The sequence below is a fragment of the Lithobates pipiens genome, unplaced genomic scaffold (genome assembly GCF_037356315.1).
Source record: "Lithobates pipiens isolate NorthernLeopardFrog02 unplaced genomic scaffold, aLitPip1_a1.2 Scaffold_8, whole genome shotgun sequence".
Taxonomy (NCBI): Eukaryota; Metazoa; Chordata; class Amphibia; order Anura; family Ranidae; genus Lithobates; species Lithobates pipiens.
Window position 1 is genome coordinate 124,263,119 of NW_027507903.1, and position 25,764 is coordinate 124,288,882.

The window sequence follows — 25,764 nt, forward strand, 5'->3', positions numbered from 1 at the left end:
TTTTGTTGCACAATATTTGCACAACTGTTTATTAATAAGCAAATACATTTTAATGTACACAAACAACTTTTTCCTTTGGTTAAAATATAAAAATGGGATTATGGTAAGTAAATAGATACCAAACATGACACGTCTTAAAACAATAGTACCAAAAAGCCTCTGTAGGCAGTTCTTTAAAAGCCCTTAACAGCTCTTCAGTTTAGAGTCAACTGTGAGCTTTGTTGCTAAAATCTTTGCTCTCTCTCAAACATTCTTTACCTGTGTGGTGCAGTTGTGGTTTACACACACGTTTGCACCCTGCGCATATTTGCATTTGTGTGTGTGCAAGGCAACAGATGTTTTTGGTTTTTAATACATTTTCGTTTAACTTTATTGCTATCACAATAGTTTAACCAGTTGCCTACCTTGGGCATCTTACAAACGTCCCTAAAGCCCCCTCTGTACACAGGATGTGTCTTGTACACCTTGCACTAACATTTTATCTCAGCTACTATGCACAACCCAAGATCCTATGACTGGGAGCTAGGCTAGTTGGATGCCTTCCTCGCTGAATGGATCACTCGGACAGATAATCTCTGCGAATTCAATGTAACATTTTAAGCCAAAACAACAAGTAACACAGTAGCTATCATCTCCTGCATTCCCTGTCAAGGCCAGTTCACATCGTAGAAACAGTCCTAATGCGTATTTTTTGATGTGTTCCAGTGCATATCTGATGCAGTCCAGTGCATTCAACCCCCCCCCCCCCCCCTCTTTTTTTTCTTAAACTTAAGGACATGTGTGTCCCAGTGCTTTATTCTTTTTACAGCCTTCCGCTGCAGGAAAAATGCAGCATGTTTTTTTTTTTTTTTTTCCTGGAACTGGAAGCCCTGGTGTGAACTATGCCATTAAAGACCATATAACCTACTTTACATGCATTTGATGCAGAAAAAATAAAAAAAACTACACCGGACTGCTTGTGGTGTGCACTGGCCCTCAGACAGATTTGTGAGTGAGAGAGCTGCAGCTAACATAGGTGTTTTTTTATTATGTGCACTCTTAATTAACCAGGACATGGTTTTTTTTTACTACTCAACCCTTTCATTTCAACCTGTATAATCACTATTTAACAGTTTAATCTCCTGTTCCATGTTTCTATATTAAATTATTTTCTGGAAATTTTTTATAAAGTATGTGTGTAATTTATATGTATTATAGGGTATAATCGGTTTATTTAAAAAATCGGTAAGAACTATAAATTACTGATGCATTGAGAAAAATGAAATGTATGGATAAAAAAAAAACCCTCTTGTAAATAACTAACATGCTTTTGTACCAAAAAATGTAATTTTAATGTTGCAGTAAATAGAACAAGCAGCAGAATAAATGCATATGTTTTCCTCAGATTAATGGTACTTGTGTTCAAAATATTACTGATCAAATCTCAGAGGACTTTAGGATCACGAGAAGGCCATGATTGTCCCCCAAAAAACACTATGATAAAGAATTGATACATATAAGTAAATACAAAAAGTTATACTCCTGAATAGACCCATAGCAGAAATGTGAAATATAGTCTGGTCCATAGGGGGTAAACAGGTGTGAGAGCCAAAGTGGTTAAAAAAAACCCCCATGTGCTAGCATTGGACAGATAATGGGTAAGTACTCTTGATGCAGACATTAGGGGGTCTAATAAAAAGCATATGTATGGGGTTACTAGAAAGAAACAAAAACATACATACTCGCCTATATTCTGTAGCTGTCCCCTGCTGGCTCTAAGACAGAGGACTGAGCGATTACATGACTGCTGATCACTCAGTTCTGAGGGGAAACTGCTGACAGTCACCGCTCTCTACCCAGCCCCTCCATCGCTCACTGAAGCGCTGAATTGTAGTTGGGATGGGTGTAGCTGGCTTTGTCTCAGCCACCAGCTGGAAGCCTGAGCCAGATGTCTCATCGGGCAGCTGGGTAGGTCCCAACAATATGGGCAGGATTCTTCCAGAACCTGGAAGCAGCACAAGTACAGCAAGTGCACTCCTGTGACCCACGAGAAGTATGACCAAAAAAAAAAAAAGCTTTGCCTGTACGTCTTGTCAGAACATCTGTATTTTACACAGCAACTCCTGGCTGTCATTTCAAAAGCTTGCTGGCAAATACATGGAGGAGAAATGGTAGCAAGGTGTCAGCACTAGCATCTCACAGTACTCATCTGAGAGCAAATGATTCAAACTCTTCCACCTTGCTGCCGCATGTACACACACAATTTGGTTCATGTAGTATTTTTAAGATAAACTGTTAAGCAAATGAGCTGTGGACAATAGTAAAGAAATGCACAAATCTTTGTTCTTAAATTTTATTTTTGCATTTCCAAGTACTGACAAAATTTCATTGCATTCAAAAATATTGCAGAATTTGTAGAAAATCTGTAGTTATGGGTAAAGGAAATATATGAAAGCCGTAATTTTGCAATAAAACAGATGTTCCAGTTGATCAAACATCTGTGTGCAGGATATGCCCTGGGTACAGCTTCTCCAAAGTTGGTTGTACAGTAAAAGCATGCGGTTAATGGATCAGTTCTGTAAACTCGATTATGAGGTCCGCCATAGAAGAGTTATTTTAGAATGGATATATCTCCTGAGAATAATGAATGGTGGCTTCTGAGGATGGTTTCTGTTCCAAATCAAGGTCACAGGGACACAGAATTTGGATCTACTGAGCAATATCTGGAGCAGATGCCGGTAAACCTCTGAGCAATGTCAGTCTGGTCATGTTGGATAAAGCAGTCATAACTGGCTGTTAACTGAGAATCTACTGCGGTGTTATTCACTGAGGAGGCATGGATCTAAGGCCTTGCTTCATTTTAATTCTGCGTCTATCTTTTTGCTTTCTAGTAGAGGAAGATTAAGAGGAATCACTGACCTATCATGAAACATTCCAAATCCTTCACGATTTACTCTGTTGTATATGCTTATGCCTTGTCTGGGACTAGTTGTACGTAAACTTGCTGGATTACTTCGATGCAAGCTAGCTCGATCCAGCCCTTTCTGCATGAAGGAAGCATCATCAGAAAACGATAAAAGTTCTTGAACAGCATGATTCACTGTGCGTTGGAACGTTTGGGCCAAGGGACAGTAGTCTGTAGACTCCTCCCTAGTACTACAGTCTGTGGATGAACAGAAGGCCTGGCTGCTGATACTTTGTGCTAGCGTTTCAGAGCTCTCTGGAGATCTAGACACACTCACTGATGTTATGCTGCTGGAGCTGCTCGTTTGCTCCTGGCTGAATGGGCCTTCTGCTGAGTAGAGGTCAGACGATATGCTGGGGTGATGGTGAACATCAATAGCAGCTGTAGTGATGATGCAAGTCCCAGGTACTCCACTTTCTGCAGGTTAACACAATATAAAACATTCAAAAGATATGCCTTCTATAAAAAGGTCCTACTTTTCTACACCTACATTTTTCTCGAGATGGGAATGACTTTAGTACCCATTCACAGTTTTTTGCTTTCTGTCCTCTCTTGATGGCAATAAAGACCCAAATGTCATACTTACCTCTGAAAAATCCACAATTCTGATGGCTCCTGGTCAATCTCTTGTACCAGCTGGATACTCTCTGAACAGGGCAACACATGAACTTGACAGATAACTGGAATGCAACTGGCACAGGACCTTCTCGGTGGAAATTAAGGAAATATGGCTTTCTAAAAAAGGCATATCTTTGCAGGCATTGCACATGTGTTGATGGCATCAGTTTGAAATGGACACCGGGAGCTGCAGCTAGGCTCGGGTGCCCCCGTAGCACACTGCTTGCTGTGGGGGCACTCAATGGGGGGGAGGGGCCAGGAAGACTGAAGAGGGACTCCAGAAGAGGAGGATCTGGACTGCTCTGTGCAAATCCACTGCACAGAGGAGGGGAGTATAATAGGTTTGTTATTTTTAACAAAAAAAGAGACTTTAGTATCACTTTAAGATAAACAAGCAACTAACATTTTGGATGGATGGTAGCATTAAAGTCTGTATTTGTCTCACAATGTGTTTCATAAAAAAAAAAAAAAAATGCACTTTTTTAAACACGTATAAATACTGCTCTCTTTGATTTACCACCAGAATGTTTTGCATTTAATATTAAAGGAATGCTCAGCAAGATTAATCTATTTTAACAAGGAAATACTTATAAAAGTGATATATATTTAGCATACAAGTCTGTACACTTACCACTGCTGGGCTCATTATAATACTGTGTGATATAATTATTCATGTCATCCTTTGTAATTACCTCTGTAAAATAAAATGTCTAGATTAGCAAACTAGAAAAAAAAAAAGTGTAATATATCAGTTACAAGCATGTTATGTTATTTATATAAATACTTATATAGTTAGGTCCATATATGTTTGGACGCAGACAAAAATCCTTTAACCGCCAACGGCAAAACCTATTTCATCTCCATCTTCCATTGCTGTTCCACTGACTTACGTGGTCTATTGTCTACAATGCCCATTCCACCTGCTCTACGTGGGGTGTACCATCAGACTCCTGAGGGCCAGATTTGGCGAACACCGTCGGGCCATAGAAGCAGGTGATACCGACTACAGTGTTCCTAGACAGTTCAAAAACTGTCACGGGCAATCTGCTAAAGCAGTGGTCATCAACCCTGTCCTCAGGGCCCACTAACAGGCCAGGTTTGCAAGTTAACTGAAATACATGACAGATAATGATTTGCTGCTCAGTGATTGCAGTATTCTAGTCTGCATCTCCCCAAGGTAATACATAAAACCTGGCCTGGTAGTGGGCCCTGAGGACAGGGTTGATGACCACTGAACTAAAGGACTCCAAGTTTGGATCATTGAGAACCTTCCATTCCATCTGTCCATTGAGTGCCAGGCGGTTTCAAAAGACTTTGCGAACAAGTAACCACAACACCCTCACAAATTCTTCTGCCTCATCCCATACAGTACCTAACTTCAGATTCCAACATATCTGACCACATACCCTCTCTACCCTACCCATATACCATTTTCTTTTACACCAGTTATACATCTTTTTTCTTCATCTTTTTTCCAAAAAAAAAAAAAAAAAAAAAGTGTTCAGAGTTTTTCACCTTTTTAACTACCCATCCGCATATAGCAAATACATTTTTAAACCACCATTTTTTTTTCCTTTAATAAAGCATTTTTGCCCCTCATCCTTTATTTTGTTTATTATCCCTTCCATCATCTTCTTAATTGTTCACAAGGAAGACCCCTTCATCCGACAGTACACACTACAATCAGTTCATAGATCAGGTGACACAGCCCAAAAATTGCCACTCAATTGTGGATGGGCGTCACTCTTGAACTCAGCTCCACCCATATTTCTCTATAAAAAGGCATGTCGTCCTCTTCCTCCATTCACACTCCATATATCTTTAGACACAGGCACAATTTTCATACTTTTGGCTCTGTATGCCATCAGAAAAAAAATGAAAATGAAACAATCCAAATGAATTTGAAGTGCAGACCTTCAGCTTTAATTCAAGGGGTTGAACATAAATATCAAGTACAAATTTTAGGAACTGCAACCATTTTATACACAGCCCCCCCATTTTCAGGGGCTCAAATGTAATTGGACAAATATAATCATAAATAAAATGTTCATGTTTAACCGCTTCCCGACCACCTCACTCAGATATACTGCGGCAGAAGGGCACATACAGGCAGATTAACATACCTGTATGTTGCCCTTTAAGAGGCGGCTTGCGGGCGTGCCAGGAGCTCCGTGACCGCGGGTCCCGCGGACTCGATGTCCACAGGCATACCCGCGATCGTCTCACAGTGAGGAAGAACAGGGAGATGCTAATGTAAAACAAGCATCCCCCTGTTCTGCCCAATGACACTGACTGGTCAGTGCTCCCTGTAATCAGAAGCACTGATAAGTGACGTGTCACACAGCCCCTGCCCCCCACAGTTAGAATCACTCCCTAGGACTCACTTAACCCCTACAGCACCACCTAGTGGTTAACCCCTTCACTACCAGTGACATTTTTCCAGTAATCAATGCAATTGTTTAGCATTGATCGCTGTCTTAATGCCAATGGTCCCAAAAATGTGTCAAAATTGGCGCAGTCACGATAAAAAAAATAAAAAAAAATTGTTGATCGCCGCCATTACTAGTAAAGAAAAATTAACAATAAAAATGCCATAAAATTATCCCATATTTTGTAGACTCTATAACTTTTGCACAAACCAATCAACAAATGCTTGTGTTTTTTTTTTTTACCAAAAATATGTAGAAGAATACGTATCGGCCTAAACGGAGGAAAAAAAAGTGGGGGGATATAGCAAAAAAGTAAAAAATAATGCATTTTGTTCAAAACTGACTATTTTTCTTCATTTATAGCGCAAAAAGGTGATCAAATACCACCAAAAGAAAGCTCTATTTGTGGGGTAAAAAAAAGGGACATAAATTTTGTTTGGGAGCCATGTTGCACAACCGTGCAATTGTCAGTTAAAGCAAAGCAGTGCCGAATCGCAAATAGTGCTCTGGTCAGGAAGTGGGTAAATTCTTCAGGGGCTGAAGTGGTTAATATTTTGTTGAGACTCCTTTACTGGGAATGACTGCCTTAAGTCTGGAACCCATGGATATTACCAAAGACTGGGTTTCTTCCTTTCTGCTGCTTTGCCAGGCTCTAACAGCAGCTGTCTTCAGTTGTTTGTGGGTCTTTTGCCTTCAGCAAGTAAAATGCATGCTCAGTTGGGTTGAGATCAGGTTTTGCAGAATATCCATTTCTCTTCCTTTCCTGGGTTGCTTTCACAGTATTTTGGATCATTGTACATCTGTACCGTGAAGCGCCATCCAATCAACCTTGCTGCATTTGGCTGAATCTAAGGTGACAGTATCTCTCTAAACACTGCAGAATTCATCCCCCTGCTTCTGTCACATCAATAAACACCAATAACCCAGTGCCTATGGAAGCCATGCATGCCCATGCCATCACACTGCCTCCACCATGTATTACAGGTGAAGTTGTGTGCTTTGGATCATGAGCTGTTCCAAGCCTTCTCCACACTTTCTTCCTGTCATTCTGGTACAGATTAATCTTAGTTTCATCTGTCCAAAGAATGCTTTTCCAAAAATGGTCTAGTCTATCTGGCTTATGAATGGTTTGCACCTTGTGGTGAACACTGTGTGCTTGCTCTTGTGAAGTCTTCGCTTGATTGTAGACTTCAACAATGATACGTCCACCTCCTGGAGAGTGTCCTTCACTTGTCTGGACGTTGTGACCGGGTTTTTCTTTACTATGGAGAGGATCCTACGATTATCCACCACTGTTGTCTGTGGACATGCAGGGCCTTTTTATGTTTCTGAGGTCCCCAGTGCAGACTTCTTTCCTCAGAAAGTGCCAAACTGTTGATTTGGCCACTCCTAATGTTGCCGCTATCTCGCTGATGGATTGGTTTCATTTTTGAAGCCTTACAATGGTCTGTTTCACTTGTATGGACAGCTCCTTTGAATGCATGATGTAGGGTCACAGCAATAAATTCCAGGGAGGTATAATGGCCCATCGTTGGTGTCAGTGGGAAGAATAGTGCTCCATCTTTGGTATTAGAGGGAGGAGTAGTGACCCATCATTGGTGTCAGTGAAAAAGTAAAAATAAAAAAAATGTGGTTGCATAAGTGTGTACACCCTCTTATAACTGGGGATGTAGCTGTGTTCAGAATTAAGCAATCACATTCAAACTCATGTTAAATAGGAGTCAGTACACAATGCCATTATTTAAAGTGCCTCTAATTAACCCCAAATAAAGTTCAGCTGTTCTAGCAAGTCTTTCCTGACATTGTCTTAGTTGCATCCTACAGCAAAAGCCATGGTCCGCAGAGAGCTTCCAAAGCAACAGAGGGATCTCATTGTTAAAAGGTATCAGAATTTATAAAAGGTATAAAAGAATTTCCAAGACATTAGATATACCATGGAACACAGTGAAGACAGTCATCATGTAGAGAAAATATGCACGACAGTGACATTACCAAGAACTGGACGTCCCTCCAAAATTGATGAAAAGACGAGAAGAAAACTGGTCAGGGAGGCTGCCAAGAAGCCTACAACAAGCAACAATAAAGGAGCTGTAGGAATATCTGGCAAGTACTGGCTGTGTGGTACATGTGACAACACTGTCCCGTAATCTTCATATGTCTGGGCTTATGGGGTAGAGTGGCAATATGGAAGACTTTTTACAAAGAAAAACATCCAAGGCTGGCTAAATTTTGCAAAAACAAATCTGAAGTCTCAGAAGAGCATGGGGGAAAATGTGTCATGGTCTGATGAAACCAAGGTTGAACTTTTTGGTCATAATTCTAAAAGATGTTCGGCGCAAAAACACTATCACCAAAAGAACACCATACCCACAGTGGTGAAGCATGGTGGTGGCAGCATCATTCTTTGGGCTGTTTTTCTTCAGCTGGAACAGGGGCTTAGTCAAGGTAGAGAGAATTATGAACAGTTCCAAATACCAGTCAATATTGGCACAAAACCTATAAGCTTCTGATAGAAAGCTGATCACAAAGATCTTTCAGCATGACCCAAAACATACATCCAAATCAACAAAGGAACGGCTTCACCAGAAGAAGTTTAAAGTTTTGGAATGGCCCAGCCAAAGCCCAGACCTGAATCCGATTGAATAACTGCAGGGTGATCTGAAGAGGGCTGTGCACAGGAAATGCCCTCACAATCTGACAGATTTGGAATGTTTTTGCAAAGAAGAGTGGGCAAAAATGTGCAAGTCAAGATGTGCCGTGCTGATAGACTCATACACAAAAAGACTGAATGCTGTAATAAAATCAAAAGGAACTTCAACAAAGTATTAGTTTGAGGCTGTGCACACTTAGGCAACCATATTTTATTTTTTTATTTTTACTTCCCTCCACCAAAAATAATTTCAGTTTGTTATTCAGTTTATAGGTCACATTAAAAGGTGGAAAATGTTATGAAATTATTTAATCTGTTTAATTTTTTTACATCACAGAAACCTGACGTTTTAACAAGTGTATGTAGACTTTTTTAATCCACTGTACTTGAGGGGAAACCTTTCCATTGGGACATTAGTTCTAGGGACATTAGTTCTAGTGACCTGAGGGTCCTCAAAGAATTTCCTTAATTTGCAGGATTTCCTCTCACTTCCTGTTTTGGCTATGGGACAGGAAGTAAAGGGAAATCTCTGCAATGGGACACAGATGGCACAAAATTTATGGACAGGGGTTATGACCCTCCCATACTCTGTCCAAAATGAGAAAAAAAAAAGTTTTGCCTATAGTTATACTTTAATTTACACAGAATACATTTTTCTATTATACAGTTATTTTGTAATGCCACACCAGATATTCTACATCTCAACATTAAAAAACCCAGTATGATGGAAACATCAGCATTTTTGTACTCGCCAAAAAATCCTTTGCAGGATCCTCGGGTTATACCGCTGCCTACAGGAGGATTGGACACTGGTCAGCAAAAAACCTGCAGGCCAGCTTAGGATAACTCTTCCTACTACCAGCATGCCTCAGTGTTGTAGCACAATAATACCAACAACATAATAAACAAAGGAGGTGAAACCTGTGTCCCTCAATGAATGCCTAGAAAACTAGGTTCTTCCAGGACAGCCTTATGAGAGAGTTGCTTCTCCCACCTAGCACAGGAAACACAAATCCATGTTAGTATAAAAGTAAGGAACTATGCATGGTCCCTCAGTAATAACAAATAACCAAAGGCCTACAACGCACACCCCTAATAACCATAATTACAATGACATATTCATAGGATAGGAACAGTGCCGTCCTGGAAGATTCCTGGAAATCAAGTTAACATGTAATAACTTTGTTTTCCCAAGTCATCCTCCAGGACGGCCTTATGAGAGCAACATCATAGAAATAATACCTGTTAGGGAGGGACGACTGCCTGAAGCACTTCTCCCTAAAGCCTGGTTAATGGATGACAGAAGTTCCAGATGGTAGTGTCTTACAAAAGCCTGGAAACCCGACCAGGTGGCTGAGGCTAAGGCTCTAGTGGAATGTGCTCTAATGCCGCGTACACACGACCGGACTTTCCCGCAGAAAAGGTCAGACTGAATCATTTCATCGGATATTCCTATCATGTGTGGGCTTCATCTGACTTTTTTCTTCAAAAATTCTGCCGGATCTAGAAATAGAACAGGTTTTAAATTTTTCCGACGTAGTTAATTCCTATCGGGAAAACCGTTAGTCTGTTTGCTAGTCCGACGGACCAAATTCAACACAAGGGCAGTTATTGGCTACTGGCTATTGAACTTCCTTTTCTAGTCCTGTCGTACGTCATCGCGATTGAGACTAACGAACTTTGGTGTGATCGTGTGTAGGCAAGCCCGTTCGGTCGGAACTCAGTCGGAAAGACAGTCAGTTTATTCTGCCGGAAAGTCCGGTCGTTTGTACGCGGCATTCGTTTTGGTGGTGCTTGCAGTCCTGCTATGGAAGAGTCTTCCTCAATAGCGGATTTCATCCTTAGCAATAGTTGTTTTTGAGGCACCTTGTCCTTTCCTAGGACCCGAGTACAGCACAGACTGGGTACTATTCTCCAATCTTTAGTTCTTTCAATGTAGCATAACAAGCATCTCCTGACGTCCAATTTGTAAAAGTTTTCTTCCTTTAAAATTGCGTGCTTGCCCACTAAAAGGTGGAATTACTATGTCCTGTGAAAATCGGTGGACACTTTTGGTCGGAACCCTGAATCCATGGACAAAATTACCTTGTTGGGAAAAATGTAACAATAAGGTTAAGCTATTGATAAAGCTTGTACTTCAACTCTCCTGGCCGACACCAGGGCTACCAGTACTGTATATACTGTTTTTTATCTTAGAAGTTTTAAAGAGCTTTCTACCAGAGGCTCAAATAGTTCTATAATAATGTTTTTATAAAACTCTGCAGTACTACTGATAGGTCCCAAAGGGGAAATCGCCTTTATTAAGGTCTTTTCCTAGAGACTGCCTTGATAAACCTTTTTATCAGAGTGTCATCTGCTAATCTTAGGTCAAAAAAAATTGGTTAATGCCACCACTTGCACTTTAAGAGTACTGGGTGCAAGACCTAAACCTGTACCATCCTCAAAAATCAAGTACGGCTGGAGTTACAGACCTGAAGATCCTGCCCTTTTTTCTACCATCAAATATAGTACAGATTACTTTCTCTGACAGACCTTTGCCCTTTAGCAATTCTTCCTTAGTAACCAGGCGGTCAGAAAAAGATGACCCCAGTTGCAGGTGATGCAATTCTCATTGTACTAGTAACTCCTCCCTCACTGGAGGTTTCCAGGGGTCTGTGATTGAGAGGTTCTGGATTGCAGGAAACCACGCTCTTTTTTGGCAGAACGGGGCGATTACGATGACCTTTGCTTCTGTGGTCTGGATCTTCAGTAAGACTTTTGGAATGAGCCTAAAGGGAGGAAACGCGTACAGAAGCTTCCCTGACCGGGGTGGGCAAACGTATCCAATCCTAAACTGCTCGGATCCATGTGTATTGAGAAATCGAGAATAATGTCCCCATTATTTTGAAAAAGCAAAAAAAGAGTCCATCTCTGTTTAGCCCCAGCTTTGCACGATCAGCGTGAACACTTCTTTGTTCAGACTCCAATCTGTGTGAGAGCTCTGTTCTCTGCCAAGAAAATCTGCTAGTGAATTAAAATTTTCCTTTGATGTGCACTGCTGTAAGGGAAAGAACGTTCTCTTCTGACCAGGAGAACATTAACCCCGCTATTTCACTGAGGATTACTGAGCGCGTGCCTCGTTTGTTGATATAGGATACTGTGGCGATATTGTCCGAAAGGATTAATACAGGTCTTCCTCTTATGAAGAATGCAAAGGTGCGTAGGGCTTCCCAGGTGGCCCTCAGTTTTCTCACATTGGAAGACTTCTTGACCCAGGACTGATCCCATTTTCCCTGTGCTGTCTGGTGGTCTATGTGAGCTCCCTAGCCCCAAGCACTTGCGTCTAATTCTTAACGGGTTTATTTGTGACCAGCAGTGTCCTAGAGACCGATTCTTTTCTTGCAGCCACCACTGTAAAGACTCATCCACTTGACTCGGCAGTTCCACAAGATTGTTCAGTGATTGTTTGTGACCATCTCATACCAATAACATGAGCCTCTGAAGAGCTCTTATCCAAGTCTGGGACCAAGTCACTGCCAGAATCGGTGCGGTCATTAGTCCCGATTAACCTCATTATCTTCCTGATGGACGCTGTAGGACTTCCATATGAGCCTTTTGGTTTCTGCCATCAGCATTGCTCATTTCTCTTCTAGTAAGGTTTTTGCCTTTAGGAAATCTATGTAACCCAGAAAAGTACATTTCTGTGCAGGGAGAAAATCAGATTTTTGTGTGTTTAAAATCCATCCTAGAAGGTGTTTTGATGTTTGGTTTAAAGACCTTTCCAATTCCGCTGCCATTTTTGCAAACAAGATTAGGTCCTCTAGATATGGTATTATCAAGATCCCTTCTGTCCTCAAGGTCTGTAGTGCCTCCGCCTACACCTTTGTGAATATTCTCGGAGCCGATGCTAGCCCAAAAGGTAATGCATTGAACTGGAAATCTATTGTCTGTTTTAGACCTTTTACTGAAAACCTTAGAAAAACGTTTGAACATTCCCTGATGGGGATGTGTAAATAGGCATCCTGTAGGTCTATTGTAGCCATAAATGCCCCTCGAGTCAGTAGTTCTTTTGACGTATTTTTTGTATGACTGTTCTGTAAAAAAATAAATCTTTAGGTTGAGGATGAGCCTGAATCTTCCCGATTGGTTTTTCCTTAGAAAGATGCAAGAGTAAATACCCCCTTTGCTTTCCCTTTGTGAAAGGGAGGATACAAATCCTTGGTCCATCATTTCTTGGAGCAGGTCTGTCATGGCAGCTGCCATGTCTGCATTTATTGGGTTAGGAGAAAACGTTCTGGGCGACCAGATTGATTTCTATCCGATAACCCCTGGTGATTAGGTCTAAGATGTATGCGTTGATGTGCATTGCCATTAGGATAGGAAGGCTCCCAGCCTCCCTCCTACCCGGCAAAGGGAGTCATAGCCCTTTTTCTTTAAGCTGCGAGGGGGTAAACAAAAAACCCCGTTCCCTTCTATTTTGCCATGGTCTTTTCTGATCTTGCTTGCCGCCTCCTTCTGGACCCATTTACCTGAAAGGACGAAACTCTTGTGTTGCTGTTTTTTGGGGATTGGAAAACCTCACTTCCTGTCCGATGACATTCAAACACTGAATCTGAATCTTCTCCAAAGACTACATCTCCTTTATATGGCAGAGAGCATAACTTTGCCTTGGAAGAGGCATCCCCTGCCCATGTTTTCAGCCAAACAGCCCTTCTAGCTTTGTTAATTTATAGCTGTGCGTGTAGCTGAAAATCTGATTGCTTCGGACAAAGCGTCAGCAATATAGGTGACCGCTTTGGTAAGTACTGGAAGTGAATCCAGAAGCTCTTCTTTTGGGGTATCACTCTCCAGTAATTTTTTTTAGCTGCCTTAACCATAGGTCAAAAGGACGTGGAAACGCAGGTAGAAGCAATGCTTTTCCTAAGGTAGGCTTCTGCCTTCCTGTCCATAGCATCTTTGAGTGATCCTGTGTCTTCAAAAGGATAAATCGGAACTCTTTGCTACACTGGACAGGCTGCATCCAGCTTTGGACACATCCTCCTCTTTAAATGGAAACCTTTTGAGGCTTTTAGGGGGGGGGGGGGGGGGGGAAACCTCTTTCCAGGCCCTTTCCATTCCTGTAAAATTGTATCCTTCAAAGATGCATGAACCGGAAAAGAAAGATGTTGAATCTTTTGTAGGCAACCCCGCATATAAATTTGTCATGGATAGATAAATCCTCTTCTAGCTCTAAGGTATCATAAATTAACTTTAGGAGCTCCTATGTCTCATCGGAAGGAAAAAGGAATTTCTGAACCAGACTACCTTTTTCTTCCATGAGTTCTCCCTCTTCAGGGCTAGATTCCCAGCTGGACCCTTCTCCCATCTCCTCCAGTACCCTCTACATTCGCAGGGGTGGGAATCGGAGTTGCTGAGCTAGAACCAGAAGTACTAGGTATAGCAGTTTCCGGGGGCCTTGACTCTTAGAGAGGATCTGAAGGATCCAAAAGGTTTAACCAACTTCTGTCTTCATTGTATCTAGAAACTTCTTGGACATAGAGCTAGTTTCTTTTTTGGCTAAAGCATCTATGCAATCCTGGCATTATGATTTTTTCCATGAGGATGATAATTTAGGTTTACAAGAGGCACATCTCTTTTTAGGGGCTTTCGCTGATTTTTACTAGGAAAAAATACATAAGCAAAAAAAGACCTCACTCAAGTGACCCCTCCACCGAGCAGTAGGTAAGGATAAGATGATGCACATTCATCAATTTCCTACTTTAGGGCTTGTATCCTTCTGCATCCCCCGAACCTCCTCTGCAGCAGCGTCCTCCATGATGTACCTGCAGGGAACGATCAGCGCAGGGTCCTTAAATAGGCTGGGACCACCCTGCTTGGCCCGCATCCTCCCTGTGGATCAGCATGCTCAGGTATCCTGCATTCCCCCTCTAGCCTGCTAGAGTACTCCAAGGCAGCCAGCCGGGGTGGGGCTGCTGCCGGGCAGATGGGTGCCGTCCTCCTGTTGGTCTCGGGGGCCATGGCGGGCAGGCCGGGGCTCCATTCCAGTGTCTGCCCTGTCCAAGATGGCCACTGGCGTCCCTGCCACATCACTGCCGCCTGAAACGTGTCATCGGCCAGACCAGACTTAACCTCAGGATGCCGTTCTCGGCTTCCTCAGGCAATCAGGAAGTCATGGCTGACTGCAGCACATGTGGAGAAAACAGCAGGTGAGTGCACCATGCTACATCAAAAGGACAGGGTTTAGCCTCCTACCATGGCTGCCCTGAGGACTCCAAAAACTACAGGGGAGAGCGTCCCCCAGCCTCCCCTGGGCATTTACCAGGGGAGCCGAGGCTAATCCTTTCTTCTGCCCCCCAGGGAACACAAACTTTAGCCTGGAAGGCCCCTGTCACCTAGCACGAAGGCCTGATAGAAGAGCAAGAAAACCTGGCAATCCTGTCTGGCTGGAGGAAACGCAATAACTGAAGGACTATGCATAGTGCCTGTCCTTTTATACTATCGTGGATTTAGGTTAGTATAAAAAGGACAGTAAATACCAACGATGGTCCAAACCTAGCGGCAGAAAAAAAAAAAAAGGATTTGTACCATGGAAAAACTCAAGTGAAATCCCAAAAGATTCACACCAAGTGAAGTAGGCCTTCCATGTTTAATAGATCATAGGGATATAGCCTTCCCAGCTTTTAGCACTGTAGGAATGACAGATTCAGGGATGCCTCTGTTTCTTAACACTTAGGCTTCAACAGCCTTGATGTTAAAGCCAGCAACTGCTAAGCAGGATGGTAAAAATGGGTTCTTGAGACAAAGATCCTGATGATCCAGCAGAGCCCATGAAGTGTCTTCCAGGAGTCTTACCAGGTCAGCAAACCACATTTGTTTGGGCCAGTCTGGAGCAATAAAGATCACCAGAATGCCCTTCACTTGGATCCTGTGAAGCAGATGAGGACAAACATTCAAGGGGAGAAAGGGTAAAGATAGGATGTACTGATCCTATGCAACCACCAGAGCATCCAATGCCTCCACTTGAGGATTCCTTTATCTGGAGGCAAACCTGTCCAATTTGTTGTGAAACCCCAGGTCTCCAGGTTCAACATCTGGTTCTCCACACCTGGGACACAGGTCTAGAAACCTCTAAATGTAGGGACCTCTCCCCCAGGTCCAGTTGCGGTCAGCTGTGAAAGTCTGCTTACCAATTGCCTAATCTGGAATGTACATCATGGATAAGGCGAGAAAATGAAGTTCTGCCCATGCCAGGATCCAATCTACCTCTTGTCATGGTGAGACTTCTGGTTCCTGTGGTTGATGTACACCACTGCTGCAGCACTGTCCAACTGAAGCCAGATCAAATGACCTTACAGCAGAATAGTCCAAAACTGCAGAGTCAGTCAAACTCCCCAAAGATCCAGAATACTGATCAGGAAATGAGACTGACTTCCAAGAGGATGCCCAGGACTCCTTCCCAGCTTCTGTGATGCTCCAAACAATGAGGGTTCCAGTACCCATTTCTGAAGGCTTAGGACCCCTCCAAACCGCTGTAACATTTGTACAGTCAAGACTATGTTGTATAACAGGGCCCACACTGGCTGTTCCATCAATAGGAGTTCTTCAAAAGTATTCCACAATACCATAGCAGGGATAAACACCAGGGCCAGCACCTTGAATGTGAATTCCCTGGTGAAGGTGGGCAATGACAGACCAGCTGGATTCCATGTAGAATAACAAATGAAAGGACTTTTCTTAAAGGATATTGTGACGGGAGACTTTCATTCTGTTCCTTGGGCTCCTGTTACCAGCAGCTTAGTTAATAATATCACGTTGATCCAATGCTATGCATGTATTCTTTTACAGGAGACACGAGACCGATAAGACAGGAAACTTCCTGCAGACTGTCACTCAGCATACACTATAATTAAGATATCCATAGTGATAAATATATTTTGACTAGTGAGCCAAAGTTTAAGGCTGAGTTCACACCATTGCTCACAGCAGGGGTCCGGTGTGTCCTGGTTCACCATTTTAGGTCTGATTTCAGATGAATTTTTGTCTGAATGTGGCCCTGAAACCGACCAAAAGACACACAGGGCTCCTGTGCAAATTTACACCGGAGCCAGTGAACCGGCTGCAGAGAGCCTGTCAAAATCTCCTGCTATTGCAAATTCGCAATGGTGTGAACCCAGCCTGACAAAGTAAAGTTATAGTTAAGATGGAGTGAAGGGCAGGGCCCACCGGCGAGAACAGCTCTAGACAGTTTCCAACTGCTTATCAGCTGAGTCCTTAAACACAAACAAACAGTCTTCCACTGCAATATAGCCCACCAATGGGGAAAATTTTGTACAAACAAGTACAAGGCCGATAGGTGTTGGGGGGATTCAGAACCACAGTCTCTGTGAGGCCGCGTACACACGCGGGGACTGTTCGCCCAACTTTGTCCGCTGAACAGTGTTTCGGCGGACAGTCCGCTCGTGTGTGGGCTTTCAGCGGACAGTTTCAGCGAACAGTCCACTGAACAAGGTTTTTCGGAAATTCTGAAAAACTGTCCGCTGAAACTTTGTTTCAGCGAACAGTCCCCTCGTGTGTAGGCTTGTTCGTCAAACTAAGTTCCGCGCATGCTCAGAAAGGATTTACACGCCGAAAGTTATAATGCAGTGTATAGGACGTCGTATTTTTCGTCCCGTCGTACGTGCCGTTCACGTCATCGCGCATGGTTTCAGCAAACTGTTCGTTCGTCGTGTGTGGCCATGTCCGTCCATGCTAATTTTGAGCGGACTGTTTGCTGAAACTGTTTGACGGACAAAGTTGGGCGAACAGTCCCCGCGTGTGTACGCGGCCTGACAGGTTGCTCAGCAGTCTCTAAGGCTGCATGTAAATGCCATTTAAAAAATGTGCAGAGAGCTAGCCTACATTTGTGGGTGATTTGTGCCACAAATTCTTGCAGGAAAGTAGTAAAAAAAAAAAAAATATAGCTGCAATGTCCACACCTGATGGCGCTAAAAGGGACTCCAATCACAGAAGAGACTAACAGCAGAGGGCAATAGGATTTTTGTACTAACTGTAAAATCTTTTTTTCTGAGTCCATTTAGATATTATGCAATTATTCATTATGCAACCTACCTTATATTGCTGCCTACAGGAAAGACACTAGGCACATAGAAATCTGAAGGCCAGCCCTTCTTTCTGAGCCAATTTGGAGCTATGGCAACGACCGGAATGCCCTTGGCTCCAATCTTTTCATAGTTGATGACGTACAAATTTCAGCAGTGTAAAGGCTTGAAGGGTATACCGATAGTGTACTGGGTATACTGATACTGTGGCCCTACCAGGATATATGGAGACTAATCCAGTTTCATGTTAAACAGCAAAGCTAGCAGATCCTCATCTGGTATCCCCAGTGCAGACATATGTTCAGGGAACACCTCCAGATGAGACACCACTACCCCAGGATCTGCTAAGAAACTTCACTTGCCAGTTTCCATCCCAAAAATGTACACCATGGAGGTAAATGGAACCTGAAGCTGCGCCTAAGAACAAGCTCATGCTCCCATTGTTGTTCCTCTTGCCCCCTAATAGGTGTAGGCCACAGCTGTGGCTTTGATTGAATGCAAAGCAGATGACTGGTCGGGGGGGGGGGGGGGTTACTGAAGTAATGAAAGGTGTATTGCTAGTAACACCTGAACATTGATTGGAAACATTGACTATGAAGACCAACAACCCTGAACCAACAGAGGGCCTGCTCAGAAGACTGGGGTTTGTCATGACAATTTTATATTTCAAAAAGGAGAAAAAATAATCTGTCTGCTGACAATGCTACGGACAGATTCCACCATGAGAGACAACTCTCTGGAGGATGCAACTGAATCAGCTTGTCCAGAGACCGAATGGATTTGTCCCATATTGTGCAAATTAACTGTTGCTTGGCCCTTGAGCAGAATTGAGCAAACTGAACCACTTTGGATACCACCAATCTAAAACACTTGCATGCAGATCCTCGAGGAGGATCGAGGCCAGGATTGAAGTTGTCAAACCAACAAAAAATAAAAAAAATGGGCACACTTGATGGACTACTCAGTCTGTCATCACTTTTCTATGGAGGCTTGATAATACGGATAACCATGCCCCTGTATCATTTAGTACAACAGGCACAGCCTACATGAGAGTGGCAACTCTGCTCTGAATTGTTTATTTTTTTTTGCAAATTTCTTTAAAGTATCCAGCATTCCCAAAGCAGCAAAATACAATGGAAACATACATATATAAAAGTGACCCAATCAAAGGTCCTAATTCATCAGGGAATACGGCAACAACTATATATAACAAAGTGCTGGGGTAACCTGGTTGTGACACCTAGCAATAACAATCAGCATCACTTGAAATAAATAGAGACTAACTCTAGACTGGAACAAGCTGTAAGCCATGAATGCAAAGGCTACATCAGTTTTTCTCAGGGAAAAGGGAGGAAAGTTAGTTATTTGGCAGGGGCGGGGCAGAGGAGGTGGCCACACATAAGGGGGAGGGAGGAAGATTATGTGTTTTTTTTTTTTTTTTTAAAGGGAAGAGGAGGTGGTCAAGAAAAGGAGACAAGCTTATGGTGGAAGGATGAAGAATTTTGAAGGAGGGGTGTTCGTATACAGCATCCTAGTGGGCGCAGGATGCAAAGAGCGCTTCCGAGAATGTGAACCCCTTCCATTGGATCACAGTTTTAGAGTAAGCCTCTGCTCTGAATTTAGAAGCAGTGAAGCATTGTTGCCACACCATGGGGACGTCACTGGCAGGATCAACAGGTATTTAACCACCTCCCACTGCACATATACAGCCGGATGGGCACTTCCTCCTGAGTGGACGTTCAGAATGTCCCTCAGAATAAGGGGGATCGCTTGCTCGCAGGGCGGGGCAACCCGATGCACTTGTGTCACCCAGACATGGTGCATCTCGGATCGGCAGGAGGACTCTGATTGGCCCTCCTGATCACATGATGGCTGTGTCCAATCACAGCCATCATGTGATGTAAATCGAGAGCTGGTTGCTAGGCGATCGGCTCCCCTCGCCTCACACGGAAGTTGTCAGTGAGGAGAGGAGAGCAAATCGCTGCAGCCAGTTGGTGAGCTGTTTTTTTTACACACTGATCACCATCCCAGTGTCTCCACACAATGTAAACACACAATGTCCCCAAAACACTGTCCCCACACAGTAAAAACACCTGTCCCTCACATATGTAACAGTAAAATCATATGTTCCAATGATCCTCTGCACACATGTCCATGATCACACAAACCAATTATTATACATTTAATGGGATTTTTTTTTTTTTTACCAAAGACATGTAGCAGAATACATTTTGGCTTAAATTTATGACAAAATTCGATTTTATTGGATTTCTTTTAAAACAGAAAGTAGAAAATATTTTTTTCAAAATGTCCGCAACAAATTAAAAATGGATTTGTGAATAAATAGCACCAAAAGAAAGCTTTATTTGTGTGAACAAAATAATAAAAATTTAATTTGGGTACAGTGTTACATGACTGTGCAATTCTCATTGAAAGTGCAAGAGCGCTGAAAAGCTGAAAATTGGCCTGGGAAGCAAAGGGGTGAAAGTGCCCAGTATTGAAGTGGTTAAGGGACTTTTGCAGGGGGACTAAAGGGAAAACTGAAGAAAATACACATGCACTTAAAATCATGTGCTATCGCACAGATTATGTTAATCTGAGGCCATAGTTCTACTTTAAGGCTCTACAGCAGGGATATGCAATTAGCGGACCTCCAGCTGTTGCAAAACTACAAGTCCCATCATGCCTCTGACTCTGGGTGTCATGCTTGTGGCTGTCAGAGTCTTGCTATGCCTCATGGGACTGGTAGTTTTGCAACAGCTGGAGGTCCGCTAACTGCATATCCCTGCTCTACAGCTTTCATTTTAGTCCCAGCTTTGCTGGCTATGAATGACTGACCTGAAACAATTCTGCCACACAGGAGTTCCGATTTTTCCTTTAATGGCTGCATGCTTGTTGCGAAGGCCAGTGATTACCTAGGACCTATGTGGTAAAGCCATGGTCAGGATAGCAGTCCAAAAACTTGCTTCTATATAAAGCTGATCTCCAATTAGCATTACCATTTTAGGTTCGGGTTTCAAGGTAAGCATTTCTCTACTCTACACACCTTTAAATAGCTACGCTTTAAGTACCATTTTATGACGGGACAGGTTTTAGGTGTGTATTGTGTTACTACCTGGATACTACCACATATGGTCACCACAGAATCCCTCAGCCATGACAATTAATATGAAAAAGAAAAAAAAAAAACCTCAGATAGCAGAAACATTAAAAACAATTGTGACAGCTCATTATTAAAAGTATTCCTCATGTACCATAAGGAATATTGCATCTTAAGAAGAGAACCCCTTAAGTTTCCCCTGAATTGAGTGGCTGAGAATAGCAAGAAATCATTACAGTTACTGTGAGTCAGGAATTTCATGTTGGTAAAAAGCATCTACTATGCCTGTGGTTTATCGGATTTAAGTGCTTAGATGTTTCAAGATCTGGGTACTGGTAACAGAGTGTTACCCTCTGTGCTTGTGGTTTATCAGCTGTAAATGCTGCTGTGTTTCAGGAATGTTCTCGCTTCCCAGCGAGCCATATATCCCACACTCCTCTGGGATCCACCGATGGCTCTCTACAGCACTCTGCGGTTTACAGGTGAAACAAACAGATGTTTTCCGTTCAACATTTTCTCCACTTTATATGACCCAAACCGCCGACTAACTTCTCTGCATCCTGAAGACAATCAAAGTTGACAATGAGATGGAACAAGTCTGCTCTCCTGGTCTGGACTGGGTTTTAAAAGCTTTTTTGGCCGTGTTGAGGCTGAATTGCCTGCAGTCAGGGGAGGGCTGCGAGCTAATGTGAGTTTAGAAAGAGCATGAGTGTAGCTGTGGGCTGTTAGACACCAAGAAGCATGCACAGCTAGCCGCTCTCCAATCTTTTCATTGTTTTCATCTATAATTCACACTCCCTGACACACGACCTCACAAAGCTACATACAGCCCAACCCTTTCATCACACCAAAAGCCTATTATCTTTTCAGGTTACCATTTTATGTAAATATGGGAGATATTTTAAAAAGGAAGGAAGGAAGACAACAAAATAAATAATGAAATAAAAAATTACATATCACAGCCATTTTGATATTACATTGCCAAAATGTTTTCACAAATTAATAACCTTGTGTTATTACCGATTAATCACTAAAATCTACAATATACATTTAGAAGATAAGCTGTAAAAAAATAAATTAAAAAAAAGGGGACTACCTAGGATGCATCTCCTAAGGCCTGCTCAAGCATGGTATCCCATTCATTTGAATGGGCAGCTGTGCTGCGTGAACCGAAAAAAAAAAAAGGTGCATTCACCTTTTTAACCACTTGAAGACCAATTTTAAATCCGTATTTTTTCCTATAAGATTACTTATAACCCCCCAACTATATAATTATATATATATATATATATATATATATATATATATATCATAATGTACAGATTACAGCATACCTCATAAGTGAACACACACCGCATCTTGCTATGGCTAGGTCAAAAGTAGAAAATCTCTATTCAGACGTTAATGTAATGTAACACGTATACATATCTGCAAGGACCTTAGAATAACCATGATAATTCAGCTCCTATATCCTGCTCTGTAGATGTAGATGCCAGTTCCAGCCAGCGATCCCAAATTTTGTGGTATTTTGATGGGCAGTTTGCGTGCTTATAATATTTTTATATGGTAGAGACTAATTGACAGTGACCATCCATTCCTGGAGTGTTGGTACGTCAGAAGCCTAGCTGCATATAGTGTTTCCTGCATAAAGATATAATGGTGTTTATCCTGTTCTTGCTCGGGAGTATCCCCAATAAACATTGCTTGGGGCATAGCATTAATGAACAGCCCATTTCGTCGTATAGGAATTTAATCAGTGCTATGGGGCCAGTGAGTCTGTGTCTGATCAGCTGCATTGGAGCCCAAAAGGAGAAAAGGAGAGACCCCCCCCCCCCCATCAAGGAGTACCTGTTATTGCTATCAAAAATGAAGGGTCTTCCTTTTGACAGCAATAAAAGTGATTACAATTATTATTATTATTTTTTTTTTAAACGCTGCAAAAAATAATTTTATATTATAATATATATATATATATATATATATATATATATATATATATATATATATATATATATATATATATATATATATATATATATATATATATATATATATATATATATAATATATATATTTTTTTTTTTTAAGCGTCCCGCCACCCCATGCTCACACACAGCGGCGGACGCACACGTCGGTCCTGCACGCATGTGTAAACAGTGATCGCAACACATGAGAGGTATCACCACGATCATCAGAGTGATGGCAATAATTCTAGCACCAGACCTCCTCTTACTCTAAACTGGTAACCTGCAAAGACTTTTAAAATGTCACCTATGGATAATTTAAATTACTGTAATTTGCCACCATTCCATGAGGGCAAACAATTTTAAAAGCGTGACATGTTGGGTATCTATTTACTCAGCATAACATTTTTCAGCTTAAAAAATGTAATGTTTGGGGGTTTGAAGTAATTTTCTAGTAAAAATTTTTCCCTGCAGGTCTTGCACCTGGGATCACGCTGCGGACTGAGATACAAGGGTGTGCCATTCAGAGTGAATAGCAGCCCCATGCCTCTCGCAAGAGCAGCACGATTTGGGTGCGAGAATCAATGCGATTCCCGCAACAGGAACGCACAATGCGGGCTAGTGTCAACCAAGTCTTATTCCTCATCATGGCCATTCTGCTGATATAATCAGTGAGACCCAGCTGTCACTTTCACAGTCTGTCCTGCTGTGTGTCTCAGCAGCCACTGCAGCACTAGTCACTAGTGTTATTGTAGCAGTCAGAACCCCACACACTAAGCATTTCCACTTCAGTTTTAAGAGGTTAGTGCAATTGATGCATTTATTACAGGTACTTCTATAGCGCTGTCAATTTATGCAGTGCTTTACATATATATTGTACATTCGCATCAGTCCCTGCCCTCAAAGAGCTTACAATCTAAGGTCTCTAACTCGAATTCATGCATACACATACTAGTGCTAATTTAGACGGGAGACAATTAAGCTAGCAGTGTTTCTCTAGTTCTTTTTTAGTACCTAGAGAGGAGATTTAGAGAAGAATTTACAATGGAACTTTCCCATCTGCAGCAAACACTATTATAGGATCTCTGTCTTCCTGATGGACATTTAGTTATCTATTGGGGGGGTTGCAACATTTGGCCATAGAAATATGGCATAATTCAGAAGTCGTGGGGCTGGAATCTGCATAGGAGACATTATAAATGGTGAATAAAAACGTGATGTTGTAATCAAATAGCAACACAATGAGGAACCATGGATAAGACATGAGTTCCGTTAGTAAAACGGATGATCAATAAATCTGTACTATAACTGGCACAACAAGCAAGCTAGAAGATAAATGGGGGTGATGGTTATAGACATACTTAGTTTCTCTGCTGGATATTTCATATATTTTATTTGAAAGTAAATCGACCTGGCTCCACTGTAATGGTTTTAAATACACTCATCCTTTTAAGCCCAACCTCAGTTAAACAAACTCCCTTGCAGGCAATTCTGCTCCCACACTGCAAGGTTCAAAGTCATTCAAGTCTTTTTTTATTTTTTTATTTAATGCTGTTTTTTTTACTTGCATTTCTAGGGGAATACCTCCCGTGGAGCCATTCTGTTCTCCCAGCAGGGGAAGTTTCCCCACCGTGAAAACACAGCGATTACTGCTAGCGGCTATATCAGCTGCTAGAAATAATCACATGTAAAAATCTGACAAGCTGGTTGTACCCAGGTTGAGCGATCAACTTGGTACATTTAGCCTTCCCATAAACGGTTTGAATCTCAGCTGGTCCCCATTGAACCAGCCAAGATCCAAACTGTCTATAGTCAGCTTAAGTCTTCTATTGATCCAGTACTGTGCCCGGCTGCAGGTCTTCTTTCCCCTTCCTATTCTCATAGATTTTACAGAGACAAGTGGGAGCCATCGGTTCCTGCTGCTCTCAGTCAAATCCTGTGAGGAGTGAGTGGAAGGCATGGCCGAGCCATGCAGTGCGCGTCTATGGACACACACAGCCTGGCTCAGGAGCGCACCTGCATGAGTGCTAACACAACAGCTGGCTTGCTGAGGGGGCACTTGTAAGGAGGAGCAGACAGCACCAGTGGGGTACTGCTAAAGAAAAGGTAAGGGACCGCTCTGTGCAACATCACTGCATAGAGCAGGTAAGTGTAAACCTCTTTTCTATTTTAATTATTAAGAACAAATCAAGCCTGTAGAACCACTTTAACTGCTAGTTTACGTGTTTTTTGGGGAAGCAGCAGATCAGGAAAGTGAAATGCTTTTATCATCCCAACAGACTCTGCTCCCTCATGCTTCAGCAGTGGACTGTTCCTTGGCATCATCAAATCCATTGTAGGGCTATGGATTGCGCATTGGTCTTGACAGCATCAAAAAGTGCTGACATACAGTACATGTCCTACTGACTTTTGTTCCATCCTGTCTTCAAGCAAAGTTATAGCCCCCCCCATGGAGAACAATGTGGTACTCCAGGGTTTTTTTTTTTTTTCTTTTTAATCCAGGCAAGCATTATTTTAAAAACATCTTTTACTGTAATAATCAGCTTTATTATGGAGCTGTTCCCCACAGTAATACCTTTTTACCACGAGATGCCCTTAGTCTTCCAACTCAATGACAAGACAATTGCTAGCAGGAAAGCATTTAGGGTCCGTTCACAACACATGCAGTCCAGTGCGTTTTTTTCTGCATCAAAAATGCATAGAAAGTAGGTTATATGGTTTTCAATGGCATAGTTCATACCAGTGCTTGCAGTACCAGAAGAAAAAAAAAAGAAAAAAAAGAAAAAAAAGTAGAACATGCTGCATTTTTCCTGCACTGGAACGCTGTAAAAATCATCAAAAAAATTCCGGGAACACACCAAAAACGCACTGGAACACCCATGTTCTTATTTAAGGGGGAAAAAATGCACTGGACTGCATAAAAAACGCGCATGCAAAAAAGCATCTGGCGCGCATCGAGACTGCGTTTCTATGGTGTGAACT

The 25,764-nt window shown here is 42.2% G+C and overlaps 1 protein-coding gene across 7 annotated transcripts in view; it reads right to left on the reverse strand.

The window, feature by feature from the left end:
• Positions 1–2,318: 2,318 nt before the first annotated feature.
• The window catches only part of TMEM266 (transmembrane protein 266), a 113,722-nt gene continuing 90,276 nt past the window's right edge, over positions 2,319–25,764 (reverse strand). For all 7 annotated transcript variants that reach the window (XM_077472267.1, XM_077472266.1, XM_077472269.1 and 4 more), the window contains 2 exons: positions 4,194–4,256; positions 2,319–3,361 (listed from right to left, as the gene is read on the reverse strand). In XM_077472267.1, coding sequence (XP_077328393.1) covers positions 2,835–3,361; positions 4,194–4,256 — 590 coding nt within the window. In that variant the 3' untranslated portion in view covers positions 2,319–2,834. The remainder of the gene's footprint in view (positions 3,362–4,193; positions 4,257–25,764) is intronic.